The 17,718-nt window shown below is 35.8% G+C and overlaps 1 protein-coding gene across 2 annotated transcripts in view; it reads left to right on the forward strand.

The window, feature by feature from the left end:
- The window catches only part of USP47 (ubiquitin specific peptidase 47), a 115,812-nt gene that overhangs the window by 92,766 nt on the left and 5,328 nt on the right, over window positions 1–17,718 (forward strand). For both annotated transcript variants that reach the window (XM_059931142.1, XM_059931143.1), the window contains 9 exons: window positions 556–763; window positions 2,982–3,097; window positions 5,095–5,214; window positions 6,901–7,678; window positions 12,313–12,488; window positions 12,853–12,933; window positions 14,271–14,386; window positions 14,749–14,867; window positions 17,124–17,254. In XM_059931142.1, the coding sequence (XP_059787125.1) occupies window positions 556–763; window positions 2,982–3,097; window positions 5,095–5,214; window positions 6,901–7,678; window positions 12,313–12,488; window positions 12,853–12,933; window positions 14,271–14,386; window positions 14,749–14,867; window positions 17,124–17,254 (1,845 nt within the window). The remainder of the gene's footprint in view (window positions 1–555; window positions 764–2,981; window positions 3,098–5,094; window positions 5,215–6,900; window positions 7,679–12,312; window positions 12,489–12,852; window positions 12,934–14,270; window positions 14,387–14,748; window positions 14,868–17,123; window positions 17,255–17,718) is intronic.

The raw sequence follows: 17,718 nt of genomic DNA on the forward strand, positions 1-17,718 counted from the left end.
AATTCCTGTGCTCAATTTGTTGGTGTTCCGGAGGCTAAGATTGAAGGGGATGGTTCAGAGAGGAGTCGGGTAGCACTTGGGAGACATAGAAGCTATGGCCTTTGTGGTGGCTCTACAAGGCATGCTGTCCTCCTGTGCTAAGGAAGATCGTTACTAGATGCATTAATTACCAGTTTTTCTCCAAATTGGATTAAGATAACAAAAGATGCATGTTCTGGTTGGTTGTTTTCCCCTTATGTTTCCAGCTTAGTGGTTATAAAGCAATAGCTTACAGTGCATTAATTTTGAGTACATCTAAAGTTTAGAATGTTAACTTTTGTAAAAACAAAAAAGTCTTTAAAATATGTTAGTGCATAGGTCGTATAATTTGAGGGATAATGAACTATGGTTATTTTAAAATACCCTTTAAGTCGTGCCTTTGAGCTTTGATGCAGATCATAAATATATGGATTTTATTGTTTGTTAGGACCTATTGTTAGTACAGTTACACATCAGACTAAAATATCAATACTATATATATTTTTTTCTTTTTCCTCGGGTGTTATATTCTTTTAGATGATGGATTTAGAAGAGGTAATACCTATGGATTGCTGTCGTCTTGTTAAATATGATGAGTTTCATGATTATCTTGAACGATCATATGAAGGAGAAGAAGATACGCCAATGGGACTTTTACTGGGTGGAGTCAAGTCAACATACATGTTTGATCTGCTGTTGGAGACAAGAAGACCCGATCAGGTTTTCCAGTCTTACAAACCCGGAGGTAAGGAATTTCATGGTATTTTGAGTTGTAAAGGACTTAAAATTTTCCTAAGAAAGTTTTTTGTTTGTAGAAATTATTTTTAAATTTTTTACATGTTCTTAAAATGTAGAATAATTCTGATAGGTTGGGAAGTAGTCAGCAACAAACCTGGAATTAAGTTCTAGATTACTTTCCAAAAAGCTATACACAAAATTTAAGAAACAAACAACAAAACTTCTGGCTTATAATCTTCAGTGGGATTTTTCTTCTCCAGTACTAAATCATCCTCCCTCCCTACCTCTGCGCCTGCCCCAGCCTCTACCTCTACCTCTCTCTTTTTATAGAGAAGACCCTGGTATATTCCCATAAAGACTCAGAAGTAGAGTCTCTTTTTCAGGGTCTCCTTGAAGACATGGTTTCATAACTCAAATTCTGTTCTTCTGTGGATCTTATACACCTCCTTTTTATGAAGGCTCTTCTTTCCAAAGTAGATTAAGTGTGGTATTCTTTCAAGAGCTCCTTTAGTCAGACTCCGCTCTATCTGTAAAGAGTCCCTTTGGAGCATCTTCTTGCAGATTTTTTGTTTTTGTTTTTTTGCCTGCGTTGGGTCTTCGTTGCTGCGCGCAGGCTCTCTAGTTGCGGCGAGCAAGGGCTACTCTTCATTGCGGTGCATGGGCTTCTTATTGCAGTGGCTTCCCTTGTTGCAGAGCACAGGCTCTAGGCACGCGAGCTTCAGTAGTTGTGGCACATGGGCTCAGTAGTTGTGGCTTGTGGGCTCTAGAGCGCAGGCTCAGTTGTGGCGCACAGGCTTAGTTGCTCTGCGGCATGTGGGATCTTCCTGGACCAGGGATCGAACCCATGTCCCCTGCAATGGCAGGCGTATTCTTAACCTCTGCGCCACCAGGGAAGTTCCTGCAGATTATTTTTGGACTAGACTGTAAAAATTATGATAAAAATATAACATGGGTCAGCAAAAAACCCACTTTTTAAAAAGAGAATTCTAAATGTCATTGTGGATTGTAAACCTTATAAAGTAATCTCCTTTATTCATTAATCATCAAGACTTTAGCAGAATATTTATTCAGATTTAGATTAGCAACATTTGGGGGAAATGGAGTATTGACATATACTACATATAAGAGATTAAAACAGTTAAGCTGGAGAATAACTATCTACTAAATCTGGTGTTTGAAGATCATTTATTTTTCTGGTGACTAAAAGTTAAGTTATATAATGATCTCCTGAAAATAGGAGAGGAGAAGGTGGCTTTAAATTGTAACGTGGGGACTTCCCTGGTGGCACGGTGGTTAAGAATCTGCCTGCAAATGCAGGGGACACAGGTTTGATCCCTGGTGCAGGAAGACCCCACATGCCGTGGAGCAACTAAGCCCATGCGCCACAACTACTGAGCCTGCGCTCTAGAGCCCGCAAGCCACAACTACTGAGCCCGCACGCTGCAACTGCTGAAGCCCGCACGCCTAGAGCCCATACTCCGCAACAAGAGAAGCCACTGCAATGAGAAGCCCACGCACAGCAACAAAGAGTAGCCCCCTGCTCACCACAACTAGAGAAAAGCCAGCGAGCAGCAGCGAAGACCCAATGCAGCCAAAAAAAATAAATGAAATAAAATAATAAATAAATAAATTGTAACATGAAGAATTTAAGTCAGAAAACAAACATGTAATCCAAAAGGTTTTCTGTTGAAATTTCCATAGGATATAGAGAATATTATTTTGAGGAGAAGAAGTCTTTGATTATGAACAAGGTCTTGAATTGTTTAATGAAGGTTGTCAAAAGCAAGTAGGGCTGCTATGTCCCCTTTAGTATTTGTTGTGCATTCTCTAGTTATTTACATTTATTTAGTGTTGTGGTTTTGGTCTGTATTTTGGAACTTTGGGTACGTATTTTTAATATGCTTGATAAATTTGACAGTGGTGTTAATGTTTTATGAGGAAACAAAGCATGTATTTTTAAAAGTCACATTTTGACTTTTGTCATTTTTTAAAGAGATCTATAAGAACTTTTTTATTAACTTCATTTTTTATTTCTTTATATATGTTTGTAATGTGATAAATTGTGAAAGTTTTAACATGTATAACATATACATCTACCATCTTGATAATTAGAAAAATATTTTCTTTGCCATCTATTAGAAACACATTTAGAATGCATTGCTCATGTGAAATACCTTTTAAAAAATAACCTCCAATTGGGTTTTTATGTTTTTCCAATGGGACAGAAGTGATGGTGAAGGTTCATGTTGTTGATCTAAAGGCAGAATCTGTAGCTGCTCCTATCACTGTTCGAGCTTACTTAAATCAAACAGTTACAGAGTTCAAACAGCTTATTTCAAAGGTAAGTTTTAAAATTGGTCAATGAATATTTTTAAGTACCTGCTGTGTACAAAGCACTATGTGATAGTTACAAGATGTAGGAACCAATATTTACCTCAAGGAGCCAATATTTATAGCTAGGAGACAACTGTGGTTAGGAGAGAACAATGCTTCATATGGAAGAAACAGATTGACCCAAGTGTGGAGGTAAGGAGTGTGAAGCAAGTGCACATAGCAATGATATGTGTGCTTGGCTGGATCATTGTAAAGTACGTGCCTGGAAAACAAGTTCACTTTATCTCATGGAGGGTTTTTAAATGTAAACTCAAAAGTTTGGGCCCTGTTTAACGTAAACAGTAGGAAGTAGGTTGGTTGGTTGGTTGTTTTTCTAAGTACAGCAGTGGTATGATGAGAGCTCTGCTATAGTGTGGTAATTCTGGCAACACTAGACTAGTGTTCCCAGTGGACTGAGGGAGGACTCAGGAACATAGATGAGGAGGTTGTTGAAATTATTCAGGTGAAGGCATTATGACCAGAAATGAGAGAAGTGGCGATTGTAAGAATGAATAGAATTGGCAGCACTTGTGATTGGTAAACATTGGAGCAAGGCAGGAGCACAGAAGACCTGAGGAGTTTCACACTTGGGTAACCAGAAAGACAGTGATAGATGAATAGAAGTGGAAGAGAAAGGTGATGAATCAAATATTAGCCACATTATGTGAGTTAGTGGTAAATAGCATAGGCTCATTCAGAATTTTTGAACTGGAAAAATATGATGATGAAACATTCAGATTTCCTTGGACAAAAAAACGATTCTACTCCAGAGAAATGGTTATTATCCTTTCAGGGGTCTTGTACGCTATAGAACATTGAGCACACAAACAAAGGCAAAATTAACCCCAGGTTAAGATTCCCTTGGTGTGGTGGAAATTGTTCAGAAATCGCAAGTCAAGGAACTTCCAGTTTCCATTCATTATCTCATCTGGGGTTTTTTAATGCCTGTTTTAACAGGGTTGTTGTGAACATGAACAAAACAAATAAATGCTCTTTTTGTGGGAAAAAAAATTGTAAAGTATTATATAGAAGTTAGTTTTTAATTATTTTTATGTTTAAAAAAAATGACTTCCAACAATTTGCCAAAGTAATAATTGGAGGAAACAAATCATACTGTGAAGTCATAGTTTATGATTAAATTACTCATAAAAAGACAACATTAGTGTAACTGCTCTGTATTACAGTTTAATCTAGAATATGAGCACTGAGGTAGTACAAAAGAAACACATGCATTTCCTTCCCTCAAGAAGCTGATAATTTTGTTGGGGAAAAATATGTCTAAGAATAAAGACAGTCAGAAAACAGGATGCCAAGAAATATAGTGTTTAATGTATAACGAGGATGCCTAAGAATTAGTTATCATTAGCTGTAAAACAAATCATGTTTTATAAAATGTAAATTATTTTTATCTGCTCATTTCATGAGAAATTTATAAAATAACACCAAAAATTAAGGACATGGAATTTTAGAAAACTTTAAAACTTACCTACTAATTTAATCTCATTTTACACAGAAGAAAATTGATTTAGTAAAAGTATTAACAACTATTCACAGAATACAGAAGAACTCATCAAAAGTCAAGAAGTTAAACAGGTGTTGGTTTGACATCAGTTCTCAAAGTCAGTTACTCAGTTTCTTTGAAATCAAATCACCTCATTTACTTCATGAGTTTGAGAGAAATAGAACTTTTAGTGAAAGATTGTTACTTTTAAAATAGTTTCAGAGCATACATTTATAAGTGATACTCTGTTTTCCTAATTTACATCATAGTTTAATGGATGGGACCAATAATTTTTCCCATAGATTCTTTAAAAATTTGTAAACCTCTACTAAGATTATTTTTCTCTTAATTTTCTTTCTGCTATTTTTAAGAAGAACTCAGCAGTGTCTCATTTTCCCATATTTCCAAATCAAGCAGAATTATTCTTGAAAGAGCACTTTTTAATTAAATTACTTTCATTATAGGCCATCTATTTACCTGCTGAAACAATGAGAATAGTGCTGGAACGCTGCTACAATGATTTGCGTCTTCTCACTGTGCCCAGTAAAACCCTGAAAGCTGAAGGGTTTTTTAGAAGTAACAAGGTATGTCTTTTATTTTTTCATGACTATTTTCTATGCTGCCATTCAGCATCTGTCTGAAATTTACTTTTTAAATTCTCACATCCTCCCAATAATTACCTTCCTTTATAGTCAGGTCAGATCTTGCTTCTTTGTCTTCTCAGTCAGTCTTGCTGGGTCTCCTCTCTGCCTTGTTCATGCGCCGCCCCACCTGGAGTGTTTCCCCCTCTTCCTACATTTTGTTTCAAGCCCCAGGTTAGTCCTGCTTCTTTGGTGGAGCCTTCATGACTAGTTCTGGTCGCAATGATTATGTTCTCTGAATTTTCTTCATTCTTGAGCTTCTCCCATAAAGCAGTACTTCACGGTGAAAGTCTGAAGCATGCCTAGCGTGGAGAAAATTATTATCTTGGGTTCACCCCACATTATTCCCTTTTCCTACTCATTTATCTCTGTAAGAAAAGAGAAAGTTCATGTTGATCTCTTTGTTTTATCTCTTGATATCATTATGTGTTCCATCATTTATCATTTTTCCTATGTTTTTATTCCTAATGCCATTGGTTTACTCTGGATAAATTGTATCAAATTTTCCTCATTTGCTGTCTTTTTTATTTATCACCATTTCCAGTCTCATTCATCTTAGGGCAGTTTGGTCTTCTATCATATTTAGCCTTTTTTTTTTTTTTTTTTTTTTTTTTCAGTATTGTTTTATTAATTCTGATGTGTAATTTTTATTCACCCCTAGTTTCTTCCAGTACTTCTGTGTGGTGTTTGTGTGTAACATTAAAATCGCTAATCCACCCTAATACTGTTTTAGGGTAAGGAGTGGGAGGGATCTAACTTTATTTTTTTCTTTAAATGGTTAGCTGATAGTCCTGATTTATAACATTTATTGAATAATAATCTTTTTATGCAAAATTCAAAATACTAATAATTGCCTGATTATGTATATGCATTTCATTTTTTAAGTTTATTGTGGAAAATTTCAAACATATGCAGAAGTGCATGGATAGTGTAATGAACCCTTATGTACTTATCACCCAGCTTCTATAATTATCAAGTCTTGTTCATGTATTTAACTAACTACTTCCCCCAGATTATTTGAAAAACATTCCCAGCATATCATTTCATCTATAAGCAATATGATTTTATATTTCTAAAAGATGAGAACTCTTTTTAAAAACATAACCACAATTACATTATTACACCTAAAAAATTAATAGAAATGCCTTAATATCAACCAATACCTAGTCAATATTCAAATTTCCCTGATTATCTTAAAAAAAAATTTTTTCAATAAGATTTGTTTGTTCAAATCAGGATCTAAATAAAGTCCATAATATCTCTCAAGTTTATTTTAATCTAAAGATTTCCTTAATGTTTGTTTCTTTGCAATTAATTTGCTGTAGAGTCAAGTCATTTGTCCATTAAATTTTTTATATAACCTGGATTTTGGTGTTGCATTCCCAAGATGTTTTCATACATTTTCCAATAAACCGGATATTTGTTTAGCAGTTTTATGGCTAATTACAAAGACATATGAACATAATATTTATTTTATTTAGTCTCCAAAAACAGTGGGCGTGTCCTTTAGAAACATTATCATCTCAAATTTTATAATTTATTGTGCACTGTCTTATATTGATGCGATATTATTCGTATAAATGTCACCAAAATTAATGATGTAATATAACTCTTTGACTTACTGTTCAGGTGTTCGTTGAAAGTTCTGAGACTTTGGATTACCAGATGGCCTTTACAGACTCTCATTTATGGAAACTGCTGGATCGGCATGCAAATACAATCAGATTATTTGTTTTGTTACCTGAACAATCTCCAGGATCTTATTCCAAAAGGACAGCATACCAGAAAGCTGGGGGTGACTCTGGTAATGTGGATGATGACTGTGAAAGAGTCAAAGGACCTGCAGGGGGTCTAAAGTCTGTGGAAGCTATTCTAGAAGAAAGCACTGAAAAACTCAAAAGCTTGTCACTGCAACAGCAGCAGGAGGGAGATAATGGGGACAGCAGCAAAAGTACTGAGACAAGTGACTTTGAAAACATTGAATCACCTCTCAATGAGAGGGACTCTTCAGCCTCAGTGGATAATAGAGAACTTGAACAGCATATTCAGACTTCCGATCCTGAAAATTTTCAGTCTGAAGAACGATCAGATTCAGATGTGAATAATGACAGGAGTACAAGTTCAGTGGACAGTGATATCCTTAGCTCAAGTCATAGCAGTGATACTTTGTGCAATGCAGATAATGCTCAAATCCCTTTGGCTAATGGACTTGACTCTCATAGCATCACGAGTAGTAGAAGAACTAAAGCGAATGAAGGGAAAAAGGAGACATGGGATACAGCAGAAGAAGACTCCGGAACGGACAGTGAATATGATGAGAGTGGCAAGAGTAGGGGAGAAATACAGTACATGTATTTCAAAGCAGAACCCTATGCTGCAGATGAAAGTTCTGGGGAAGGACATAAATGTATGTACTTAAAAAGAAAAAGGCTCCTTGAAACACTCCTCAATTTTTTTTATCAGTTTATTTAAATTTTTAGTTAAGAATCAGCTAAGAGATGATTTGTCCTAAGATTACCTGTGGCTTCCTGGGTTATAAGATTATCCTCTCTCTCCTTTGCTTTCAGTTTTGATGCAGTTATAGGAAACGGTGTCCTTAGACCTGTGCATTAGGCCTGTGATGGTAATGATGTCAGAACTTTTGTTGAGATGATTTTAAAAAAAAGGAAAGAAGGAAAAGAATTAAGTTTTTTTTAAAGGAAAGAAGTATGATAACAGTACTAAGTAAAAAAAAAAAAAAAAAAAAAAAAAAAGAATTAGTTTAAATAGTAAATAATATACCAAAAAAAGGCCAGACACTTTAGAAAATTTTATAGTCAGTACCTAGAAAAATTTTTAATCTGTGCATTCCTTCCCTTTCCTCCATCACCTAATCCAAACTGCACCCTTCCCACACCCCCTAAAAAGTACATAACTAACCGGAAAAGTCAGAGAAAGAAAAGGGCCTGCTTTTGGTTTTTTTTTTAAGTTTCTTTGAAGGAAGCTTCAGGCAAGATATAAACTAGAAATTCTGAATTATATAATCTCAGAAGGATGGAAGAGATCTGTCAGTTTGGGCATTTAGACAAACAGCAACAACAAAAACATATCAACATTGGTGAGATTTAAAATAGTAAAAGAATTCATAAAATATCAGACTAAAACCAGCCAGAGAATTAGCAGGACAAGCAGGTTCAAGATACAAAATCTTTCTTCAAGTATAAAAGGGAAATAGCTGAAAACCTAAATACTTTGCATTAGTCTGAAAGGCAAATATTAATATTACCCCTTATATTTTTATATTTTAGTTTTCAAAACACTTTTTCTCACTTGAAGCTTTTCTGAAATTAATAAAGCAAACAATGATATCCTCATTTGACTGATAAAAAAACAAACTGGTAGAGGGTGAATGACTTTCCCAAAAATACATACATATCTAGTAAGTAGTGGAACCATTACTAGAGGTTAAGGCTTCTAATTGAATGCATTTGCTCGTATTACTTTTGGAAGAGAGTCCCATTCATCAATCCATTTATACACCGACACAATTATTATTTCCTGAATACATGCTAGGTGGCGGGCCATATGTATTTGTTAGAAGTGAGGATGACTAAGATGCAGCCTTATGCTTCATCTTGTGGAGAGAAGGTGCACAAACAACCACTGTATTAGTTAAATGCTATGATACTTGTAGTCTCAAAATTAGATCTTTTAAAAGAAAGTGGTAGAAATCATGAAATCAGTAGTAAAAATACGTAAATTTGTGTTTTTAATTAATTAGGTCCAAATAACAATGTAATTATTTGACATCCATACCTGTATCTTGCAGAAACTCAAGTGGGAAAATGTGGATTAGTGAGTTAAAATGGAGATAGAGAAGCTCTATTATAGTAATGCTTTATTTAAATTTCTATGGAGTTTTTTTCTTATAACTCTTATGAACATGTTATCGCATTTAGTTCTCAACAGCTGTGTGAAATTGATATTGTTAGACACTTTTCACTGATGAAGAAACTGGCTCAAACAAGTTAAATAATTTGCCTGAGGTCACACAGTTAGTTGGTCACACTGCTGGGATCAGATTCAGGTATTCTGATTATAAGCCTAGTACTCATTCCTCCACCTCCTCACTGCTACCACTGTTACTTACTTACCTCACAACATAGTACAGGAGAAATAGCTAGTACCTACTCTGCTTTCTGACCATCCTCAACCCTTCAAGGGCACTGCAGAAATTAAAAGTAGCTTCTCTTTGGAAAAAGGTTAGAAATTTCTTTCAAGGAGTTTGTTTTTGAAGGATGTGCTGAAAATTAGACTGCATGAAAGTTTCAACGGTAGGAAGGATTCAGTGGGAATATTTAGAATCATAGTCTAAAGGGTCCCATTTCCGTCTTAGAATGCTTAATGAAATCTTTACAAAGGAGATTGCTGGCCATTTTAACCTTTTTAGAAATCCATTGTGGGCTAATTTACTAGCATTCATTGAAATAGTAAACATGATGAAGAGAAACCATTTTCTACAAATTATTTAGGCTTTCAGAAGCCATACAGAAGGTTTGTTTGAAAAGAAAAAGTGAAAACCCTGGAAAATGCCTTTTCATGTTTAAAAAACTGGCCTAGGGAAAAGGGAGTGGGGATGATAGCCAGCAGCCAGGTGTGTCAGGAGTCTCTAGTAAGACGGCTTCGTCACGGTTCTGCAGGGATCTGAAAGTAGGTGCCTGGGAAACATGGACGATACGTAATAATGCAAGTTCTTCAGAGTGATGAAAGGGCAAGGTAGAATAGGTAAACAAAGAATTTGATATCTGAAGAGTGGTATACCATGCACCTTATGGACAACTCATTTAGATAATTACCAAACAGCACTTAACGTGATGGTCTTTAAGCGATTCATTATAATCCAGAAATTGTTTCAGGGAGTATAGAACCTGTCTTTGAAAATACTGTCCCAGTGTGACCTAGTTGTAGTCTTCAAGCACTGGGGTATAAACAGGAAGGCCAAAGTAATAAAAATGGTAGTGTATTTGCACTGAAATTTCTTTGTACAGTTTTGGCTACCACCTCTTTCAAGAAATACATAAAAGACAAGAGAGAAAAAAGGAAAGCCTTTGAGGCTATTTTGAGGTTGCACTGTGAAGAGACTGAACTTTTCTGTATGAAGGGGTAGATAGGAAAAATGATATGATGGTATTCTGTAAAACTACAAAATAATTATAGCTCATCAATTAAGCTAACACTTTGTCAGTGCTATGTTAAGCATTTTACATGTATTGACCCAAAAACACATTATGAGATATAAATACTGTTATCTTCATTTTGTAATAGAGGTAATTGAAGTACAGAGAACTTAGGTCAAAGTCACAAATCTAATATGTGAGGAGGAACCAAGACTTCATTCCAGCCAGGCCATGTAACTCCAGAACACTTGGTCCTGATCACCATGTAGGACTATATCAATAACCAACAAACATTCATGTCTTCCTATGATACAACATTACTAGGAGTTATGAGAGAAACCAAAATGGCAGTGATAGCTTTTATTTGAGTAATGCCTTAGAATTTACTATATTTGTCGAACAACAATCAATGAGACTGGCATAATAATCCCATGAGAAAACGGAGGCTCAGAAAGATTGGATGACCTACCTACAGCCATTTATCAGACTGAAGTGGCAAAACTGAAATCCAGCCATAGGCTTCTCATTTCTAATCAAGAAATTTTTTCATTACATCCTTCTCTCAAGAAATTTAGTCCCTCTCTGGATAATAGAGTCTTGTTTGCCAAAAGCTAGATTTTAACATTTAGGGGCATTCCTTAAAGCTTAGAAACAGACATTTTAAACAAATTAAAAGAAATGCTGCCTCAAAAGGTATATACAGTAAATATAGTTCCTCACCCTGTCTATGTTTTCTGCTAATTCATACTTGTCACATTTTCTCTACTGAACCAGTATTTTATAACCAGGAAAATAGTAAATAGACATTATTTGAAAAATCCATTTAGAAAAATTCATCAGCCTGAGTTGGGATGACCTGAGAATGGAAATCAGGAGTGTTTTAGGGTTTTATCCTTAACCTTTCATATAGATTTCACAGAAAACTGAGGTCTGCCCTAGAGGGAGCCTTAGGGCTGCAAAGAGACCATGGGCCTGAGGCTGCATGGCAGCTCTTGCATTCTGTACTGCTTTATTACAAGAGAAAGATAAATGAGTGAAGTTTTTGCTCTTTACTAGAATATGAAGACCAGAGTAAACAGAAATATATTCCAGAAGTATCCTCATGAGTGGCTTATAAAATAAAGGACAAAAGATTAAAATAATAAGCATTAGAAAAAAATAAAGCCCATCAAAGATAATACTATTATAATGCCAACAGAGCTTAAACCGAAGCTTGGAGGAGGTGGGAGTTTCTGATCCATTTAGATACTATTCCTGTTGCAGTCCAACCAACCACATGATAAAACAGACATCTTCATCTGCTAGTCTTGACATTTTTCTCTAGTAGAAATCCCAGAACTAGATTTACTAACAATTTTTGAGGCGATATATATATATATATATAACTATTCTATAAACATATTACCTCATTGAATTTACAGTGAGATACTATGAGGTAGGTACTGTTATTAGCTCCATTTTTCAAATGACAAAATGCAGGTAGGGAGGCTGGTGGCTTGCTCTGTGTCTCACAGCTAGTAAGGAAGCAGAAGAGGTAGGGGTGGGACCCAGCCAGAGCCCACACTACTGCTGTGTAGATCTAGAAATGTATGTGTTTGAAGAGAATGCCTATAAGTTTGGTTTTTAATTCAGCAGCCAAAATAAATAAGCAAATAAACACTTAAATATCTCAGAACATTTAAAGCTGTCAGATTATCCCTAGCATTTGCTCAGTGTCCACGTTTTTGTCCATTCAATGTAGTATATTAGCTAAAAGTCAAATAACTGAAAAGGGGTACTTTTTCCTGCTTACTGTATAATAAAAAGTATATGATCTGCTTTATTTATACTCTAAGAGGTTTCTTTTACATTTTTTTTCTGGTTTTTTTTTTGTGTGTGTGCTTAGGGTTGATGGTGCATGTTGATAAAAGAATTACTCTGGCTGCTTTCAAACAACATTTAGAGCCCTTTGTTGGAGTTTTGTCCTCTCACTTCAAGGTCTTTCGTGTGTACGCCAGCAATCAAGAGTTTGAGAGCGTCCGGCTGAATGAGACACTTTCATCATTTTCAGATGACAATAAGGTTGATCAAAATAATTCTGAATAATTAGAGTCTGTTTTAAATGATAGATTTGAGAACATCTTGCACTACTTCCAAGTAAGGTGAAATGGATACCCTAAAAGGATAATTTGTCCCTGAGGCTTAGTGGTTGTTTGGCTTTTTTGTTGTTGTTTTCTCCATTCATCTAACAAACATTTGTTAAATGTTAACTGTGTGCCAGTTAGTATTCTAGGCACTGGGGAATCGGAGGTAAAAGATATACCTGTTTTCAAACAGCCCAGAATCTAGAGAATTGGGAGAAAAATACTAAACAGTTGGGATGAAAATGGGTAGTTTATTTTAATGAGACCATACATCTTAAAAGAAAACTGTTTTTAATTTGTAGATTACAATTAGACTGGGGAGAGCACTTAAAAAAGGAGAATACAGAGTTAAAGTGTACCAGCTTCTAGTCAATGAACAAGAGGTAAGTAATATACTTACAAGCAATGTAAGGTAACTTTTGATAGTTATTAAAAACATACAGTGCACAGATTTGATTACTAGACATTTCTTTTTATCTCTCTAAAGAAGGGGATGGCAAACTTTTTTTTAGGAAATATTTCAGTTGTGCAGGCCATACTGCCTCTGTTGCAACTTCTCAGTTCTGCCAATGTAGTACAGAAGCAGACACAGACAATACATAAGCCAGTGGGGATGGCTGTGTTCCAGTAAAATTTCACTTACAAAAACAGGCACCAGATGAATGTGGCCCTCAGGCCATTTTTGTCATCCCCCTGGTCTAAAGTATTGCTACAAATGCTGGAGGGGCAAACATTTTCTGCTTTTAAAAGGGGATTTCTTTGTGCTTCTGGGAATGATCGTATAATGCTACAGAAGGATGGCAGTTGACTACTTTTTGTGTTCAGAGAATCATTTTTAGTATTTAACTAGCATTATATATAGTGTCTCTTTGTGCTCTAAGTGCTTACAAATATTAACCCTTTTAATCCTCATCAATTAACTCTATTATAAAAGTACTATTATTCCCATTTTATAGATTAAGAAACCGAGGCACAGAGAAGTAACTTGCCCAAGGTCATATAACTTGTAAATGGTGGATTAAGGATCTAAACCAGCTATGTTTTTCGGAGAGTAATAAAATATCTTAGTTCTTGTGATATATAAGATTGTGGTGAATACCCAGAAGAATAAGGCAAAGACACTATTTTTAAGACATTTATAACATCTCAGTGAAGACCTAGACAAATGTGAAAAACAGCAAATAAGGGGATAATGTTTTCATAAAATGCCTTCATTTGTTCAACAAATATTTTATTAGGCATCAGTCATATCTCTTATATGTGATCCATTACACTCATTTTGACTTACATCTTCTGAATTTGGGGTTTGTGAATACTATATCTCTTTTGAGACAGTCAGTGAATGTATTTGGAGAATTAGTATTCATTTCTCTCATTTTACTCTATAAAGGTGATTCTTTTTACTTTCAAAATTATGGTCATTGTATTACAAAAAGAGAAATATGAATGTATTATCATATTTAATCTCCACAATGACTCTGTGAGGAAGACATTGGCTCCGGTTTACAGATGAGAAAACTGAGGCACAGAAATGTTAAGTAAGCTTGCTCAAGATAGCAGAGTTATTTAGTAAGTAATGGAGCCAAGATTTAAACCTAGGAAGATAGACTCCTAAACCCAGTCCAGTAATTGTCACACTATAAAGTGCAAATAAAACGTCTTGTTGATCCTTATTTTAATGTGTAATTAAGGGTCTAATTGTTTATGTTTATATTCCTAGCCGTGCAAGTTTCTGCTAGATGCTGTGTTTGCTAAAGGAATGACTGTACGGCAATCAAAAGAGGAGTTAATTCCTCAGCTCAGGGAGCAATGTGGTTTAGAGCTCAGTATTGACAGGTAAAGTAAAATTACAGTGTCATCAGCAACTTGAAGAAGGGCAGTGTGGTCAATTGATATGGATTGGTATAATTTTCTAAAACTAGAAGAATTTTAAATTCCTGTACCATTCAGAATTTTAGTACTGCAGATTAATAGAACTAAGCAAAAGTATTAGCATTTGTTTGAACTTCCTCTGTAGGATACTAAATTTGATGTCTTGAGAGCTTTTCATTATATTTTCCCAGAATTTTAATGAATAACCATTTGACTTTTGTGTTTGAACATAGTTCATTTTTCTTTGATGTGTCAGATTCATGTCATTTTTTTCAAGTTAAGAATTTCGAAGTATAGTAGTTTAAAATGTCTTATCACATTTGTAGGTTTCGTCTAAGGAAAAAAACATGGAAGAATCCTGGCACTGTCTTTTTGGATTATCATATTTATGAAGAAGATATTAATATTTCCAGCAACTGGGAGGTTTTCCTTGAAGTTCTTGATGGTATTATCAATATTTTTGTGGAGAAATACCAGGAATTCTCTAGAAATAATAGAAGTTATCATTTTTTCAAATAATGAGTTTCTTCTGTCTCTTCTCTGGGCACCATTTGCCTTTTAAATATTTCTTCTTTTCTCTAATTTTAAGAATATGAATTCCTCCTTTCAGGGAAGTTGCAATTTCAAAGTTGTATTTTTAGTACTTTTTACAGAAAGTAAAAGTTTCTTAGCCATGTTTGTTATTTAGTCTCTTTTTTCATTATAGCTTGTTTTGAGGCTGTGGTATTAATAATTTTTCAGAGATTTTGAGAACAGTGACAATATTAGTTTTCTAGGCTGGTACAAAGTACTACAAACTGGGTGGCTCAAACAACAGAAATTTATTTCCTCACAGTTTCGGAGGCTAGAAGTCTGAGATCAAGGTGTTGTCAGGGTTGGTTCCTTCTGTGGGCTGTGAGGGAGAATTTGCTCCATGCCTCTCTCCTAGCTTCTGGTGGTTTGTTGGCAGTCTTTGGTGTTCCTTGGCTTATAGATGCATCCTCCTGATCTCTGCCTTCGTCTTCACATCATGTTCTCCGTGTGGGCTTTCCTATCTGTGTCCTGATTTCCCATATTATAAGGACCCTAGTCATATTGGATTAGTACCCACTTTAATGACCTCATTTTAACTTGATTACCATTGTAACGACCCTATTTCCAAATAAGGTCACATTCTGAGGTACTGAAGTTCAGGACTGCAACATGTCTTTTGGTGGGGGACATAATTCAACCCATAACAGTGTAACAGTGACCTAGAAGAGCAGTTCTGTTTGTCACACCTCCTGGTTTTAATTATCAGCATTGGTACGTTTTAATCTAATGTTTTTTGGAAGAGTTAGTGGGGGAAAAGTTGGCTTTGGGGAGATATCAAGGGAAACAACTAGTTCTATATTCTTTTGTGACTTTGCTGTTGCTTAGAAAGTTTTTGATTTTCCTTTTCTTTTTCCATAGAAATTAAAATATCATAAGTTCTGGATATTTTTATGTAAGATTATGATAGCTTTCAGAGTGTTCAATAATACTAACACCTCACCTATTTCAGGCTATTTCAGGTCTAATTTGGTTTAAATTTCAATGTTTGAATTCTGATTAATTGACAAGTTAACTGGGGAGACAAGGAATAACCAGGACGCCATCTACCATGATTTGTAGGCAAGTGCTCCAGATTGTAATTCCTTCTCTGAGTATCTGGGGCCTGAGAGAGTAATCACTGTGTCTGGGTAGGCCAAGAAGAGATGAAGGACATAGACGTCACCCTTGTTAGGACGGAGTATATATTAGCAGAGATGGATTAGCCAGAACATGTCTCTGGATAGTAGGTCCTTGCATCAGTATCATTTCAGTATATATTTTAGCATCGAAATACTTGATTAAGATATGTCATGTGATTAAATCTAAGAAACATTTATTGACCTGTAATTTGCCAGACATTGCTGATCCTTGGTGCTACAAAAATGAATAAAGACCAGTGATTGCCCCCCAGATGCACAGTGTATGGGAGAGCCAGAACTACAAACCTGTAATTCCAAAATGATAGGTGTTAAGGACCAAATCAGTACAGTTGGCTCTTGTGTACATCAAAGAGAAAGGTGGCAGTTGAGCTGGGCTTTGAAGAATCAGTAAGTTTGGGAGTAAATGAAAAGAGAAAGATTAATGATAGCTTGAGTGAAAAACGAAGATAAACTGAAAGCTATTTGATTATGATTTTAGATTGTGGGGTAGAAGCCAACAGAGGAGCAAAGATCATAGATCCAAAGAAGAGAGTAATTGGTAGAGCAGTGTCCAGCAGGAGTCACAAGGGAGTGGAATTAGGAGTACTGGTGGAAGGAGAGCTTGCAGGGGTTAGCGATTATCTTCTGAGACTTGGGGGAAGAGAATAAATATTTTATTCTCAAAAACTACTTGGGATAATTGGTTTCTTTTATGCCCACTCTTTCTTTTTTATATTTATTTATTTATTTGGCTCCGCCGGGTCTTAGTTGCAGCGTGCGGGATCTTTAGTTGTGGCATGTGGGATCTAGTTCCCTGACCAGGGATTGAACCCGGGTCCCCTTCTTTGGGAGCACAGAGTCTCAACCGCAGGACCACCAGGGAGGTCCCCATGCCCACTTTTTAAGAATAACACTTGAAGTAAATCTTTTTGTTTAGTCAGGCAGTACAAGAAAAGGCAAATTATGAATCATTAGAGTAAATAGAATGACGGCCTAATCTTGCATATTAGGGGCAGAGAAGATGAAATCCATGTCACAACTTGCAGTTTTGTCAAGACGGTGGAGGCCTTCAGAGATGAAGTTGGATCCCTTCCAGGAGGTTGTGTTGGAAAGCAGTAGTGTTGATGAGTTGCGAGAGAAGGTAAGTTCAATTTAAAGAAAATGAACTAACATACATTTTTCTCTGTGGTGCATAAGAGACACCCTAGGAAGTGAGTGCCAGACACTGACGCAGCAACCTCTCTTTCTTTGTCCCTGTCACACCTTGTGCCACACTATTCTTGTTTCTTAGGGCTGCTGATGCTTTGAAAAATTACCTTGGCTTCTGGCCATCCAGAAGTGAACCGCCACCTTCTGTTACTTGGACCAACTTTGCCTTAAGTAGTTAGGATTAGTTAGAGGCACTAGAGTAAATTGCTGTATGTGCTTAAAACCCAAATGAGGTAGAATCGAATAGAGAACCCAGATGAAGATCTCTTCTGCATTTTGCATTTTAAAGGTGGGAATTCTAAGGATCCCTGGAGAAAGGGTGAATTATTCATAAGTGGTACTAGGACAGTTGGCAGTTTGGGGAAAAATTTATTTCCATATTTCACACCAAACACA

This window comes from Balaenoptera ricei, chromosome 8, assembly GCF_028023285.1.
Source record: "Balaenoptera ricei isolate mBalRic1 chromosome 8, mBalRic1.hap2, whole genome shotgun sequence".
Taxonomy (NCBI): domain Eukaryota; kingdom Metazoa; phylum Chordata; class Mammalia; order Artiodactyla; family Balaenopteridae; genus Balaenoptera; species Balaenoptera ricei.